General features: G+C 36.9%; 2 protein-coding genes across 4 annotated transcripts; both read right to left on the bottom strand.

Moving 5' to 3' along the window:
* Positions 1-184: 184 nt before the first annotated feature.
* Positions 185-9641, bottom strand: LOC113781218 (alpha-glucan phosphorylase, H isozyme). Of its 3 annotated transcripts, XM_027327114.1 has the most exons (17): positions 9322-9640; positions 8978-9038; positions 8532-8780; positions 7701-7880; positions 7282-7458; positions 7117-7202; positions 6778-6967; positions 6492-6584; positions 5957-6141; positions 5452-5569; positions 5239-5367; positions 4382-4600; positions 4010-4213; positions 3386-3544; positions 2266-2529; positions 1344-1534; positions 185-488 (listed from the first exon to the last, which is right to left on the bottom strand). In XM_027327114.1, the coding sequence occupies exons 3-17, from the start codon at positions 8748-8750 to the stop codon at positions 362-364; spliced, it is 2541 nt and encodes an 846-aa protein (XP_027182915.1). In that variant the 5' UTR covers positions 8751-8780; positions 8978-9038; positions 9322-9640; the 3' UTR covers positions 185-361. The 3 variants fall into 3 exon arrangements, with proteins under 3 accessions (XP_027182915.1, XP_027182932.1, XP_027182923.1); XM_027327131.1 differs by lacking the exon at positions 8978-9038 and having other exon boundaries at positions 9322-9641; XM_027327122.1 differs by lacking the exon at positions 9322-9640 and having other exon boundaries at positions 8978-9265.
* Positions 9642-9989: 348 nt separating this feature from the next.
* On the bottom strand, positions 9990-12756 carry LOC113774539 (calmodulin-binding receptor-like cytoplasmic kinase 2). Its single transcript, XM_027319082.1, has 6 exons — positions 12316-12756; positions 11805-12049; positions 11552-11720; positions 10884-10973; positions 10484-10782; positions 9990-10355 (listed from the first exon to the last, which is right to left on the bottom strand). The coding sequence occupies exons 1-6, from the start codon at positions 12575-12577 to the stop codon at positions 9990-9992; spliced, it is 1431 nt and encodes a 476-aa protein (XP_027174883.1). The 5' UTR covers positions 12578-12756.
* Between the last annotated feature and the right edge of the window lie 1322 nt (positions 12757-14078).

Raw genomic sequence — 14078 nt, 5'->3', positions numbered from 1 at the left:
ATGCATTCTCGTAAAAATGTTATATCCAAGCAGTTCCTTAGATTAATTTTTTTTGCATCATAAACATTTTTCTTAATTTATTTTTTAATATTTTCAATCATTTTTTTTATTTTATATATGTTACATAACATTTTTATTTCAACTAATACTCTATCTAAACAATAATGTTTACCAAACACTGCTGTTATTTCAAATAATACTCTATCTAAACAAATGTTTGCCAAACACTGCTAGTGCGGATACTAGTATATAATTTGATGCCACGATAATATTGAATCAAAAGCAAGCACTGGGAGTTACATTCAACGTACAGAGAGAACAGGCATCTTATAGTGAATCGTGTACCGCGAATTTGTTTCAATTACGGCACCACACACTCCTCTATGTTCCATATCTCTTTGGCATATTGTGAAATTGTACGATCACTACTGAATTTGCCACTTCCAGCTGTGCTTAGTATGGACATCTTAATCCACCTTTTCCTGTCCCTGCATGCAAATATATTTTAAAGCAAATAAGAGAGAATTAAGTGAAGTTAACCCAGATTCTGCTTTCATTGCATTAATGGTTGGAATTGAACATTTCTCCAGCATCTAGTTCCAACAAGAATTATTACCAAACAAGATGCCACTGCTCTTTAATTTATCATTACATTTCTACTCAGAAGATTTATTAGTTAATGAAATCAGCAGGCAGCGAAACAAGCATTAGACACCTTAAGCGAAATAAAAAAACCGGACACTTAGGTTCTTATTCCACATAACAAGTGTAACACACGTTCATTGTCAAAAACTAACCCATTGTATTTTTTATGATATGATGTATGTGAAATGAAAAAATAATTGAAAATTGTATTAATGATACAAGTAGGATAATATTTGCAAATTTTTTTCCAAATTATATTGTCCAAACAAGACTATCACATTTAAGCTCCTTTAGATGTCAGCAAATGCCTAAGACAGGTATATCCGCTCAATTCCTTTGAGAACTATGCCCAAGTTTCAATTGCTTTTTCGTATCAAATCTCCAACCACTGTATAATTTGAGCATACTTTGCAAGGGACTATATTCTAGGTTCTCCCTTGTAAACATTTCTACACATATTTGACCTGTTACCACTAAGAACGTTCAACTTAACATGGAGCTGAGCAATCTGTCCAAAATAATTCCACATTTCTTCTATGTTTCTCTATTACAATTAAATTTTTATGTTGATTGAGAGATCTCAGAATCATACTATGCTGAGAAAAGTTGTTAACCTTCTTGATGCATAAACTAAAGCAGATATCTGCTCTAAAATGAAATTATGTAAGATATACTGCAAAAGGATTAAGTATACATACTTATAAGCTTCATCGACTCTTGCCTGAGCATCTATGTAGCTTGGAAAATCATAACCAACCAGGAAATAATCACCACGACCATAACCTGAGTTTCCCTCCAATGACTCGAGGAGTGGGTTGTAATCATAGCTTCCAAATGCTCCAGACCTAATAAATTGTTTTGCTTCTTCAAAGCGAGGATCTGGTTTGAACTGCACAGCAGATAAATATTAAACTAAAAGTTGGTTTCTTCTCGATATATTCTTAACATGATCTTAAGGAACCAAATTAGACGTACCATGACATGATGCTACTATAGTATCGTGTCTAAAGATTCAGAACCAAAGTGAGTTACATTCAGAGGTAAGCACTGAACGGTAGGAGAATATAATGGAAGAGATGATCTTGGAAACCAATTTTGAATTGACCAGGAAAAACAGACACTCAGGCAGGACATGTATTTCATGTGCTAGGAATTTTTTTTTTTTTTTACCAAGAAAAGAATGAAAAGATACTTTGTTCTTGATAGTCATTAAATAATCAGGCTTGGACCCTGTACGTTCATATTAGCTGTTCAGACCCTGTGGCCAATGAAATGGTCAAGACCTCATCATCTTTGTTTCTTTTATTTTTATTTTTATTTTTTCTTGGACCATTAATTGCAAAGAGAAATATTAAGACTGACAAAAATTAGCCCAGTGCTTTTCACAACATAATGCAAAGAGTTCTTCATTCTTTAGGACAAGGATATTTAGTAAGTTACCAAGCCATGCATCATCATATTTACAGACAGAATAAAGCTTCCCAATGCACAGAGAGAGAGAGAGAGAGAGAATTTTTTATCCTCAACCAAGGACCTAACAGTACCTGGAAACTGTAAAGCATTAATCTGGCTACAAATAAGGAAGAATTAGATACCAGACAGGAAATTGCTGCATCATACCAGTCCATTCTCTCTTTCTTTGCGCAACCGAGGGACTTCTTCTGCTCTTGCACCAAAAAGGAAAAAATTCTCTTCACCAATTTCCTCTCTGATTTCCACATTAGCACCATCTAGTGTTCCTATAATGAGGCATCCATTCAGTGCAAATTTCATGTTGCTTGTCCCACTTGCTTCCATGCCAGCTGTACTGATGTGTTGAGATAATTCACTTCCTGGGATAAGCATCTCTGCCACAGAGACATTATAATTGGGGACAAAAACCACCTGAAAAGAATGGTAAAAGAAGTCAGATTAGTTGAAGATGAAGTTTATAGCAAGCAAAAAATGGAAACAAAAAAGAAATATTATCTATAGAGTAAATCTTGAATATTCTTGAGCAACAAGAAGTTAATTTTTGGGAACCACTCCATTTCACCAATACTTCCCATAAACTTCTACCATGTTGTATTTTTCCCTAAGCATGACAATCCAGTGCTTTTTCCCCCATATTCTGAATGATTAATGAGAAGGTGTAAGTGACAAGAAGCAGCCCTGACAGCCAGATGCAGCAGTAGCAATCCACTAGTATATTAAAAAAAACCTAATAGATTCCAATCAAGTTCAAATGACAGTTTTAGCTATGAAAGTCAACAAGACATTCAAATTGTCAATAGTCAAAGTCTGAAAAAGAAATTCCAAGCATTGTTTTACTATCTTCAGTTCAATACATTAAAGCCGAGGCAATATCAACTGATCAAGGTACTCCTATTTATTCACGAGTACTTCACTGACAATGAGTATGTTTCTCCAAATTCTTCTTTTATATTCTTTTAACAGGTAAGGAGAATTTTAAGAAGGCATCCAACCAGAAAGGAACTTCCCTATAAGATATTCTAAAAATTCATAAAAGTAGTTAACAGAGTAAAATTGGAATAAAGGAAAGTGATAATGTGAGAGATGGTCAAGGCAAGTCACACAAGGCGAAAAGGATAGGTAGTGGTGAATGATTTCATCTCAACAATATTAGGTGCCACAGCATTAACCAACTGTTGGACTAGAAATGGTATAAGAACTACATATCCTGGAAAAAAGTCCAACTTAAAGTAAATCTGCACTGGAGATGTCTAATGAACTGTTTTACCTTCAAATAACTATTGACTTCAGGATCGCTGTTCACAACAGCACCAACATCATTTACTAGCTTAACAATTCTTTTGGCATTTGTGTATGTTGCAAATGCTTTTCCCCCAATCATGACAGTGCGTGGTGTAACCTTTTGCCGTTCTTCAGGGCTCATCTCCTGGAATAGATCAATTTCAAGAAATCATGGTGTATACTAACATGTGATGCACATAAAAAGTCAAAAGATTGCAAGACACTGGAGCCACAATTCAATCATTTCTAGGTTGACTACGAAATCTCCATTGGTGTTGGATCACCATATATACTCTTGAAAGATATTTCATACAGGTATGATTCATTGTTTTGGAAGTGATCATACTTCCAGAAGAAAACGAGAATAGAGTCCAGAAGACAATGATAGTTAATACTTTACGGGTTAGTATTTTTAACAATTATGTAATAAACATTGTTAACATCATTTTTTCCATAATCGGATGAGATTCCAATGAACAAATAACAAAGAGCCAATAAGCAATGATAACCGTATGAAAGATCAACTTAAGGTCTTGATTTAGAAACCTTCAATTGCTAATAAATGTATTGCATATTGAAACACCTAAGGAGATTAGGAAGTCTACAATACCTTTATTTTCTTGTACCTATAGACTGTCCCCAAAATGTTTAGCAGCTGTCTTTTGTATTCATGAATGCGTTTAACTTGTATGTCAAAAAGGGTATTAGGATCAATGCTGACACTTGTCACTTGCATTATGTATTGCGCTAAACGTTGCTTGTTGGCCATCTTAGCTGATTCCCACTCAGCATACAGTTCTTCATTGTCAACAAACTATTTGAAGAGAAGGAAACAATATAGAAAAGAGTCAGTAAAAATGCCACTATGTCGAAGCAAGGTCTTTAATAATAAATAATTGCAAGTAAAAATGCCACCATGTCAAAGCAAGGTCTATAATGGGAGAAAAAATGCCACTATGTCAAAGCAAGTTTCTTGACGTACCTGCCGAAGTTTGGTGAGGAGATCGAGGTTAGTCACCCATTTATCAGTTTTTAACCATTTGGTTATTATTTGACTAAGCTCAGGACTACAAAACCGAAGCCACCGGCGAGGAGTAATCCCATTAGTCTTGTTTTGGAATTTGGTAGGCCATATAGAGACATAATCAGCAAATAAGTCTGATTTTAAGATGTCACTGTGTAGTTGTGCAACACCATTCACCTGAGAGATATGGAAACTAAAGGTGAAAATCTTCTAGAACAGAAGAAATGAAAATTTAAGAGACTTATAAAAGAGTATAAAATAAGTAAAAGCCATGGAAGCAACTCAACAATGATAGGAGGAGATGACAGTGACAGACACAGATTATTGATGAATTCAGATTAGTTGTTGTCAGGGAAGTATAGCTCGGAATTTTACCAATAAGCTAGTGGTTAAAGTAAACCAGTAATTAGCGCACACTTTAGGTGTGTGCCTCTTATCATATCATTGTAATAAAATAAAAGACATATAGTAGAAGCCGATGCATTTCTCAAATTATCATGCTATCTAACTTCTGTGACCAACTATATAGGAGTTAGGTTCACCAATTAGAGAACACCATACTGAACTTAAACATTTACTCTCATCTTGACGAAAGTCACAAGGATAGTTATCAAGCTGAGGGTAAATTTTGCAAATCAAAAGTGATGCCAAAGTCTCTTCCCCCTTTATAAAGAGTCAGATTAAAAGCTGAAAACAAAAGAATAGTCGTTTAATTATTCCCTCAGGTATATTCGGGCCTTTGACATTTGGATATCACAAGATAATCGTTAAAGATAGGAGATGTGATATCCATTCCACTTAGACATGTTTCTTACCGTATGGGAGGACACCACACACAAGTTAGCCATTCGTACAACTGGCTTTTGGGGGTTGTGGTCCAAGATTCGGATGCTGGAAAGTTTAGTCTCAAGGTCAGGTCTTGTTGACTGCACCGTTGCAATAAACTGCAAGGAGTTCAAGACTGCAAGTTATTTCAACATCAATCTAACAAGAAAGTAGCAATAAATGAAAGTGAGTGAACAGATTACCCTCTTATCAATTTCCTCAATAATTTCCATAAGGCGGGGAAGGAGCTTCCACATGACTGCCTGTGACCATTTCTCCAGAGCCTCAGGTAGGACAGTATGATTTGTATAGGCTATTGTCCTAAATTAAAATGGTTTATAACTCAAATCTGTGAATTTTCACAAACAGCTCCTTAAAAAGAACCAGAGAAAACAAGTTCCACAGAGTACTCAAAAATGATTTATGTGTGTGCTCATAATCAGAATGATGGTAGTGATTGTCGAAGGTTTTGGTTTATGATACACTTTTTAAAAGGTGAAGTTCAATATATTTTATCTAGTTGTTCAAATGCTTATCCATGATTGCTGGTTTAGTTTTTGCTTCTTCCTTTATTTCTTTTGTGGTACATGTTTGGCTCACTTTGCAGTCGATAGTTAGCTTCTGAATTGTCCCTTAAGCTTGTTCATGATGACAGAGGCAACTAAGAAACTTGGATGGAACGAAGACAACTGAAATATGCAAAACCACCTTGTAGTAATATCCCAAGCATCATCCCATCCAAGTCCTTCCTCATCCATTAGTAATCGCATTAGCTCTGGAATTGCAAGAGTAGGATGTGTGTCATTAAGTTGCACAGCAACCTTTGTGGGAAATTCGGACCACTGGAGTACACCCTTTCCCACTTGTCTCTCCCTAAATCTGAACATGATGTCCTGAAACAGGATGAAATGAAATAAGTTCTTCACTAATCATAAAAAGAAACTTTGCTTAAAAAGAAACTTTGTCTCTCCTTAAAAAGAAAATTTGCTTGTTTGTTGCTGAAAGCCTAAAGCATTTTATTAGGTATTCCAGTCTCCTTTACGTGTAAATATCACAGAGTTTAGGCATGTTTACTGAATAGAGGTTTCACTGAACATAAAAAACTTAAGGTTTGGAATCATCAATATCCCAAGGCAAATATCCTTTTAACCGTTGACACACACCGCTTCTAGACTGAACTGTATAGGCGCCCACCATGGAAAGAAAAGGAAAAGAGGAAAATACACCAAGGAATATGGCAAACCTGAAGTGAAGCACTGCAAAGGAAAAACTGTTGCTTAAGTCTTAACAATTTTCCACTTTCTGTAGCATCCCCAGGATAAAGAACAGCACATATCTGCAAATACATGACGTAAGGATGCCACAGAGAACCAACCGACAGAACAAATTAATATATAAACCAACAGAAAGTCTGAGATTGAATTTTGGAAGTCGAATCTGGATTTCCTTTAAGCGACCAGATGATTGGCAATTAAAGTCTTTGCTTGATCTGATAACTAACTTTATTAAGAGTACAAGGGTAAGCCAACCTGTTGAGCCCTAGCATGGAGCTGTGCAGCAGATTCATACTGCCCATCATTGAACTGAAACAAGTTGAAGTCCTCAGCACAGGCTTTGGCTTCCCAAAGGCGAAGACTGTTAGTATTCTTGGTCTTGTACCCTGGAATTGGTACATCATAGGCAACAGCTTGAATGACCTCTCCACCAACCCATTTGCGGCTACAAACCGGACAAAGAATTAAAAGAAATGATAAACCATATGAATAGCACTATGAATGAGAACGAAAATCCAATCTGGAAGTTGTGCTATTGAACTTTTAGTCAACACATACAGAAGTTGAAGTTGCACATACAGAAGTTGCACTTACGAGCCAGTAGGAAGGACCTCAACGTGACCAAAAAATCTGATGGGGAATACAACATCATGCCTGACAATCTCCCATGGACTAAATTTCTGCATAAATTTGTACCAGATGAAAACCTATAGGAGTCCCAATACTAAAGAATGAGTATGACAGTAGAAAAAGACAAACCTCCAACCAATCTTCGGCAATTTCCTCCTGACCTCCTTTGCTGATCCGCTGCTTAAAAAGCCCATATCTGTACCTCAAACCATAACCCCAAGCTGGCAAGTTCAATGTCGCCATTGAGTCTAGAAAGCACGAAGCAAGTCTTCCTAAGCCACCATTTCCAAGTGCTGCATCTTTCTCCTACAATATACAATTTTAAGAATTGCATTGGAAATACATCATGCTAGGTTTAAGCCAATAACAAAAGTTAGAATGAAATAGACTTGTATCAACTTTAGTATTTAAAGAATGTTCACTGATCCAATTGGTAACGAAAAATAATTGTAAGAACACCTAACTAAATGGCTATGCAGCATTGCACACTGTCAGATCCCAACTGACGAAGTAAAGAGAATGTGAAAAGGTTCTTAAAGTGGAACTACCTGCTCAACGATTTCCTCTAGTTCATGACCCAATTTCTTCAAAGCATCAGAATAAGCATCTTGGATATCAAGGTTTCCAATTGCGTTAGTCAAAGCTCGCCCTTGCAGATACTCCATGGACAAATAGTATGTTTGCTTTGGGTTGACTTTGTGATAATGGAGGTACGTATCATTCCATTGCTGTGGGGGTAAACAACAAACAGTAAAAAGAAAAATTAGAGTGGGTGAAACTTGTGAAAAAAGTACAAAGCAGACTCTAGCATTAAGAACATGCACAACAATTTGCAAGCCACAAAAAGAACACTTTTACCAAGCAAAGCACTTGTATGATGAAATGGAACCAGATACACAAAGAGATGAGCTCAATGCATGAAGGTGTTCATTGAGTTTGAAAATGCAATTCTTTTCAAGTCATACACTAGCAAATGAACTCCGCAAAAATCTTTCCTTCTATACATGACTCCGTAACGAGTGCGGGTATGCACATCGCACAGGGCCGGCAAGTCCACTTCAAAGATGAATAGACAACGCAAATCAACCTTGGGCACATGCCAAACATTCTGGAGAATAATCACTGCTATATCTACAACAAATTACAGAGCAGTATAGCAAATTTGCCACAAAAAGGAGCAAAATTGCTTACAAGCTTCCAAATAGACCGCATGAGCAAGTACATGCATAAGGTAGATAATTAACAACATTGGATATGCTAACAAAGCAAAGACGTCACCATCTTCAGTCGGTAGTCAAATCCAAACATACAATCAACAAATGATTCAACAAAGGCAAACCGAAAAAACAAAATTTACAACGGCAATTCAAATTCTATACCTTGATCAACCGATCACGAACACTATCAGCAGTGGCATAGAAAGCTTGCTCTGGCTCGAACTTGAAAGGGGAGAAATGAGGACTGTATTGAGCATGATAGATGATATTGGACGCAATCTCCGTAGCCTCTCCGGCCAGCGGCTGCGCAACCGCAGGTACTTCCGCTGGAATTCCTGATTTTATGGTTTCATTACCGCTTGATGTTGCCGGCACTTCCATATCTGGTCCTATTATCAGCAGATACTTCTTCTATAGACCAAAAAAAAAAAAAAAATCAAAATCCAAACAATTGAATCGTACTCCCAGAATCAAGCCATAAGAATGAAAAATTAACTCCTACTGAGAAGAAAAATGCAGAAGTGAGATTCTGAAACACATTGTCCATGTGAATATTTCGTTAATTAATGAAAAAAACTGGTAAAATATCAATAACATGACATGATTACCTAATCCGTGTTGAGACTTGAGAACGGTGCTACTGCTGAAGAGGAAGCGAAATATGAGTGCCTGTTAAGTTTCAATAATATTTGAGTGAAGGTTCGGGAGATATTTTGGACAAAGTTCTAAAAAGAGAATGGGAGAGATGTAGGGGTGTGGGCGGGGGAATATGCTACTATTATGCAACTCATCAATTTGGAGATATTAAAGGGAAATCTGACAAACAAACAAATGGAAATGCGAAAAAAGTACGGTCTCTTGTTTGTTTTCTAGTTAGGAAAGAAGAGAAAAAAAATATCTGGAAAAGTGCTTGTGTGTGTGAGAGAGAAAGAGTGAGTTGCAGTTTGTATACTTTGCTTGCATCATCATCACCCCCGGCGTCGCATTCATGTCATATCGCACGGGAATCGGCGGAGGAGAAGGGAGGGAGGGATTGGACGGCTTCGGCGGCTGAAGGAGTGTGCTGGAGTCAACCGTTTTCTAGTGTTTTCGAGTGTGAATTTGCTGGGGCTCTAAATATCCAACACAGTCTAGTATAGTACCACTAGTAAACTTATCATCTTACAATTATGCGTTTTTTGGTACCTTGCTTGAGATAGCCAGACAACAAAAAAGAACGAGAGAAGAAGAAAGAGAATAAAAGAGCGGAATTGAGATGGGTGATGGGACAAGGCCACGTGTGGTTCATGCATAAAAAGTAAACTGGAAGGCGCTCTTCGCTCGCCTCGAGACTCCACAATACAACTGGATTCTCACGCATTCGTCGTGACACCGGGAGCAATCTAGAGCCAGACAGCCCCCCTCCCCCCCCCCCCCCCCTTTTGTGAAAATTACGCTTATAAGTGAATTCAAGTTTACTTTTAACCAGTAGGGATGATCATTTTCTCGAATCTCGCTGTGGATGTAAAAATTTTATGGATGAATAATTTATAAAAATAATCTATAATTTCAAGAGGCATACTTTGATTCGTAACAATGACTGAAGTCAAACTCATTCAAATTTTTTTTAAAAAAAAAAATTCAAATCTCTAAGCAGTCATGAGTAGTTCTTGATTTTTTTTCCTTGGATGAATAAAATCTGTAGTAATCAGTATCTGGAATCCCGTATAGGTCCTGCCAATCCCTTCTTATACCCCCCTCGACGACATTTGCTGAATGGTGAGTAGCAGCAGCAGTGTGAGCAATGCTTATGTCCTTGAATTCCTTTCTGATTTGCCACAATACCTCAGCACATCTCTTCATGGATGGTCTTGCCCGTCTTGAAGGGTCAAGGCATTGCCGAGCAAGTTTGAGTACCTTTTCAACAGCCTGGTTTGATGCTGGATTTCTTCGTAATCTTGGATCCATTACCACCGCAACTTCTCCGTCCTTTAATTTCCTCAGAGCCTGCAAGCAAACATCACCATGATATGATGGTTCTGAATCGCATGCAAATGATCTACTATGAAAATTGCAGAAGCCTATAATCAGGCAGAAAGCAGGTTACGTTTGTCCTGATCTATGAATTCACTTACCCATCTTACGGTTACCCTCTCATCTGTGCTTTTGTTCGAATCAATGGGATGCCTTCCTGTCATCATTTCCACGAGCAATACGCCAAACGAATATACATCACTTTTTTCAGTGAGTTGGTATGTCTTGAGGTATTCAGGATCCAAGTAGCCAGCTGTTCCTTTAACTTGAGTGGAAATGTGAGTTGCTGTAGGATCCTCAGCGGCTAGCCGTGCAAATCCAAAGTCAGCTACTTTCGCACGGTATTTTTCCGTGAGCAGTATGTTTGATGCTTTAATATCTCTATGGATAATTGGAGGCTCTGTAATTTCAGGTTGAGCCAAAAAATTAGGAACTGAGTAGTACTTCTAATAAAGTCTGCAAACGAAGATATTATTGTTTGCTCGCAACGTACAAACTTACCAGTGTATGTGTGGAGATAGGTAATTGCATGAGCGACATCAGTTGCAATGTCTAAACGTTCTGCAGTTTCAAGTCCATCTCCCCGCGTCCCTGCATCACAAGGTCGCTGGATTTCAATTTTGACACACAACTTTCCCGTGATCATTATGTTTGATGCTCTGATGTCTCTAATATTCATGCTAAAATCGAAGAGCTAACATATTTGTGTTGAAATAAATGTATAGGAGGCCTATTTACAGCCAAGATCCACGGATAGAAATATAGTGTGATTCCGGATTCCTTATTCATCTCAAGATCCCATGAAGTAACCTGAGCTTTCTCCTTGCCACTTTACCAGTTACTACCTACCCGAGATTCAATATGCAGATTAGGAGAAAACAAAACTAAGATTTATTATTCATCAAAGCCTGACACTTGAAGAAAAAAAGGGGATGATCACAACAAGCAATAATAACAAATCTATCAGGACATAACTTTTCCCCCCCTTATAGTTGACAATGCATGCTAAGTTTTCCCATAGCAAAGAAGCTCAACAAAAATCTATTCCAGAATCAGCTAATTAACGTGGAAGTTCGTGTGGACGTTATTTATCTCAGAAAGCAAATGAATGCCATTGCAATTCAAGTGAAAATATGGGGTTCGTGTTCGTGCTCTGTTGCTTCACCTACCGTCCAAGTGCTCTCTAAGGGTTCCATTGCTGACATATTCAACGATGATTATGCGCTCGTTTCCATGCTCCAGGTACCCCAGAAATCTTACCAAATTTAGGTGCTCGATCTTTGATAATGTCAAAATTTCATTCTTGAACTCTGCTGACAAACGTTGATCAAAAGATTCCTGCCAAAATTTTCGTGTTACATCGCAAATTCACAGGAAATGGCCCCTCAAGATTTACATTTGTTGGTGGTTAATTCTCCTTACCATTTTAGCGCGCTTTATGGCGACCATAAATCCATCCCAAAGCTTCGCCTTGTAAACTGTTCCGAAAGCTCCCTCACCAATTATATTTGCTGAAGAAAAATTGCCAGTTGCCTTCGATATCTCATTAAACGAAGTTTGAAGTGAACCAATCTGTATAATATTGTCATTGGAAGACTCGCGAGAGTAGGAGTATTTTGTTCTTGATGAAGATTTACTAGTGCTTCCAGTAGAATCATCTATTGAATCTGCAGAACGTCAAGAACCAACCCAAAAAAAAAAAAGGTTAATTCATGCCACTTCCATGCAAAAGTGGATTGACAATATAGTGAGATGTATCAAAATCCCGTCATGTAATAAGTATAAGCTTATCGGTAACCTCAATATCAGAATCTGCTTCTTGATTTACTTTTGTATTCTAGTATATGCTCATGCCAGACCATTGTCCAACTTGGGGGCAAATGAAGATACATAGATCAATGCCAAGATGGCATGCTGGGAAAGATTTACTCACCGGACAATCCTGTAACAGCACGTTTTACTTTGTTGGCTTTAGTTTGATCAGCGGTGGAGTTGACCTCCCTCTTCCAAAAGAGAAGCGCAGCAAGAACTCCAGCCACTCTCTTGCTGGCAGCTCTGATGAAGCTGGATGTAGATCGAGACTTCTGATTCGTTGCAGAAGTCTGATTGCTAATTGCACTGGTGTGGGAACGGGGACTGGGACTCTCTTTTCTGATTTGGCACCGACGGATGATCAGAGGACTCGGAGTTTTCATCCTATGCAGAGACGGAGACCCTTCTGGCAGGACAATCTTTGACTCATCATTCTCTAAAACTTTAACCACTAGCGATGACACCGTCTTGCTAAATGCCCTCTAGCCGTAGATTCAGGACTGATTCAAACATTGTGTTAATTGGTACTCGAAGATGGAAAGAGTAAAACAGAGACACTGTCAACTGCTGGATGGATTACTTGTCTGAAGTAGAATGTCGATAATACGGAAAATTTTGTCTGAATAATAAGTTCAACTTGTTCAGATCAATCATTACTGGTACGCGTGTGTGTGTCTATATATATTTATATGTATATATATATATATATATATATATAGCTGCACAAGAGCTCAAGGTTGTTTTGGTTTTGGCCGTGGCATGGAGCCATGACTAGTTTGATAATGGTTAGAAAAGATAGTCAAAATAGACACGGTATACAGGATGCAAAAAAAGAACAAGGTGCAGAAAACCGGTGGCAACAATCAACTATTGAACCCTTTTCATCTTGCTCACACGAGTTTTACTCTCATTTACACGAGCAACTGGTGTTCAAATGGTGTATTATTTGAAATAAGGAATCATTTCAAAAACCTCTCCTGAGATTTCTGATAATTTCAACTAGCCTTTCTTGAAGTTAGTAAAATTACACAAACCTCCCCTGAGGTTAAGATTTTGATAACAAAATTAGTCCAATTAAAAAAAGTAACATTAAAAAAGTACTTTAAGAAGAGAGATGAAACTTTTATTCCATAAATACCCCTTATGCATGTATATAAGTTGTATTAGTAAAAGGATGAAAAGATTTAAAAATTAGAAACAATTAATACGCATATCTCACTATTCAAAAAATTCACATTTAATAAATTAGACAACACAAATAAGCAACAAAACTACACTAATGAATACAACATTTAACAAAAACAAACTAGTCATCTTTTTTGACATAATATTTGTTACGATTCTTATGATCTTTAACAGAAAATTTTTTCAAAATTTACCTTTCTTTTCCCTCATTTCTCCTTTATGAATATCTAATGATTAAGTAATTAGAGTACTAATTAACTAATAGTAACTAATTAGGTGAAATAACTGTTGAAAATTTCTTTAATGATGAATGATGACTTGTAATTACAAAATAACATCAATTGATATACCTTATGACATTATCTTGTGATTGATATAATTTGACAATAACTAGAAATCAGTTGTATATAATGTGAGAAGAAGGAATTTGGTAGAAGAGAAAATTGTTCATGAGGATATTTTCTTTAAAACTCTTAAAGTTGTGATAGTTCTAAAATAATTTCATGGAAGTAAAAGAGAAATAAGAGGGAAAAAGGCAAAATTTGAAAATTTTTCTATTTAAAATCACAAGAATCATAACAAACATCATGTTAAAAGAGATGATTAATCTGTTTTGCTGAATTTTGTGATAATTAGTGTAATTTTATTATTTATTTGTGATGTCGAATTTATTAAATGTGTGCTTTTTGAGTGGTAAAA

This window comes from Coffea eugenioides, chromosome 1, assembly GCF_003713205.1.
Source record: "Coffea eugenioides isolate CCC68of chromosome 1, Ceug_1.0, whole genome shotgun sequence".
NCBI classification, from domain to species: domain Eukaryota; kingdom Viridiplantae; phylum Streptophyta; class Magnoliopsida; order Gentianales; family Rubiaceae; genus Coffea; species Coffea eugenioides.
This window is presented reverse-complemented; position numbering and strand designations above follow the sequence as displayed.

Bases quoted from the DNA above. Each gene is read 5' to 3' on its own strand.
- LOC113781218 (XM_027327131.1), bottom strand. From the start codon at position 8,750: ATGGAAGTGCCGGCAACATCAAGCGGTAATGAAACCATAAAATCAGGA. The intron at 5,368-5,451 runs GTAATCTGTTCA...AACTCCTTGCAG, and splicing joins TTGAGGAAATTGATAAGAGG to TTTATTGCAACGGTGCAGTC. The intron at 2,530-3,385 runs GTAAAACAGTTC...CATTCTTTTCAG, and splicing joins AAGTCAATAGTTATTTGAAG to GTGGTTTTTGTCCCCAATTA.
- LOC113774539 (XM_027319082.1), bottom strand. From the start codon at position 12,577: ATGAAAACTCCGAGTCCTCTGATCATCCGTCGGTGCCAAATCAGAAAA. The intron at 12,050-12,315 runs GTGAGTAAATCT...GACGTTCTGCAG, and splicing joins TGCTGTTACAGGATTGTCCG to ATTCAATAGATGATTCTACT. The intron at 10,356-10,483 runs GTAAGTGAATTC...GTTTGCTTGCAG, and splicing joins AGAGGGTAACCGTAAGATGG to GCTCTGAGGAAATTAAAGGA.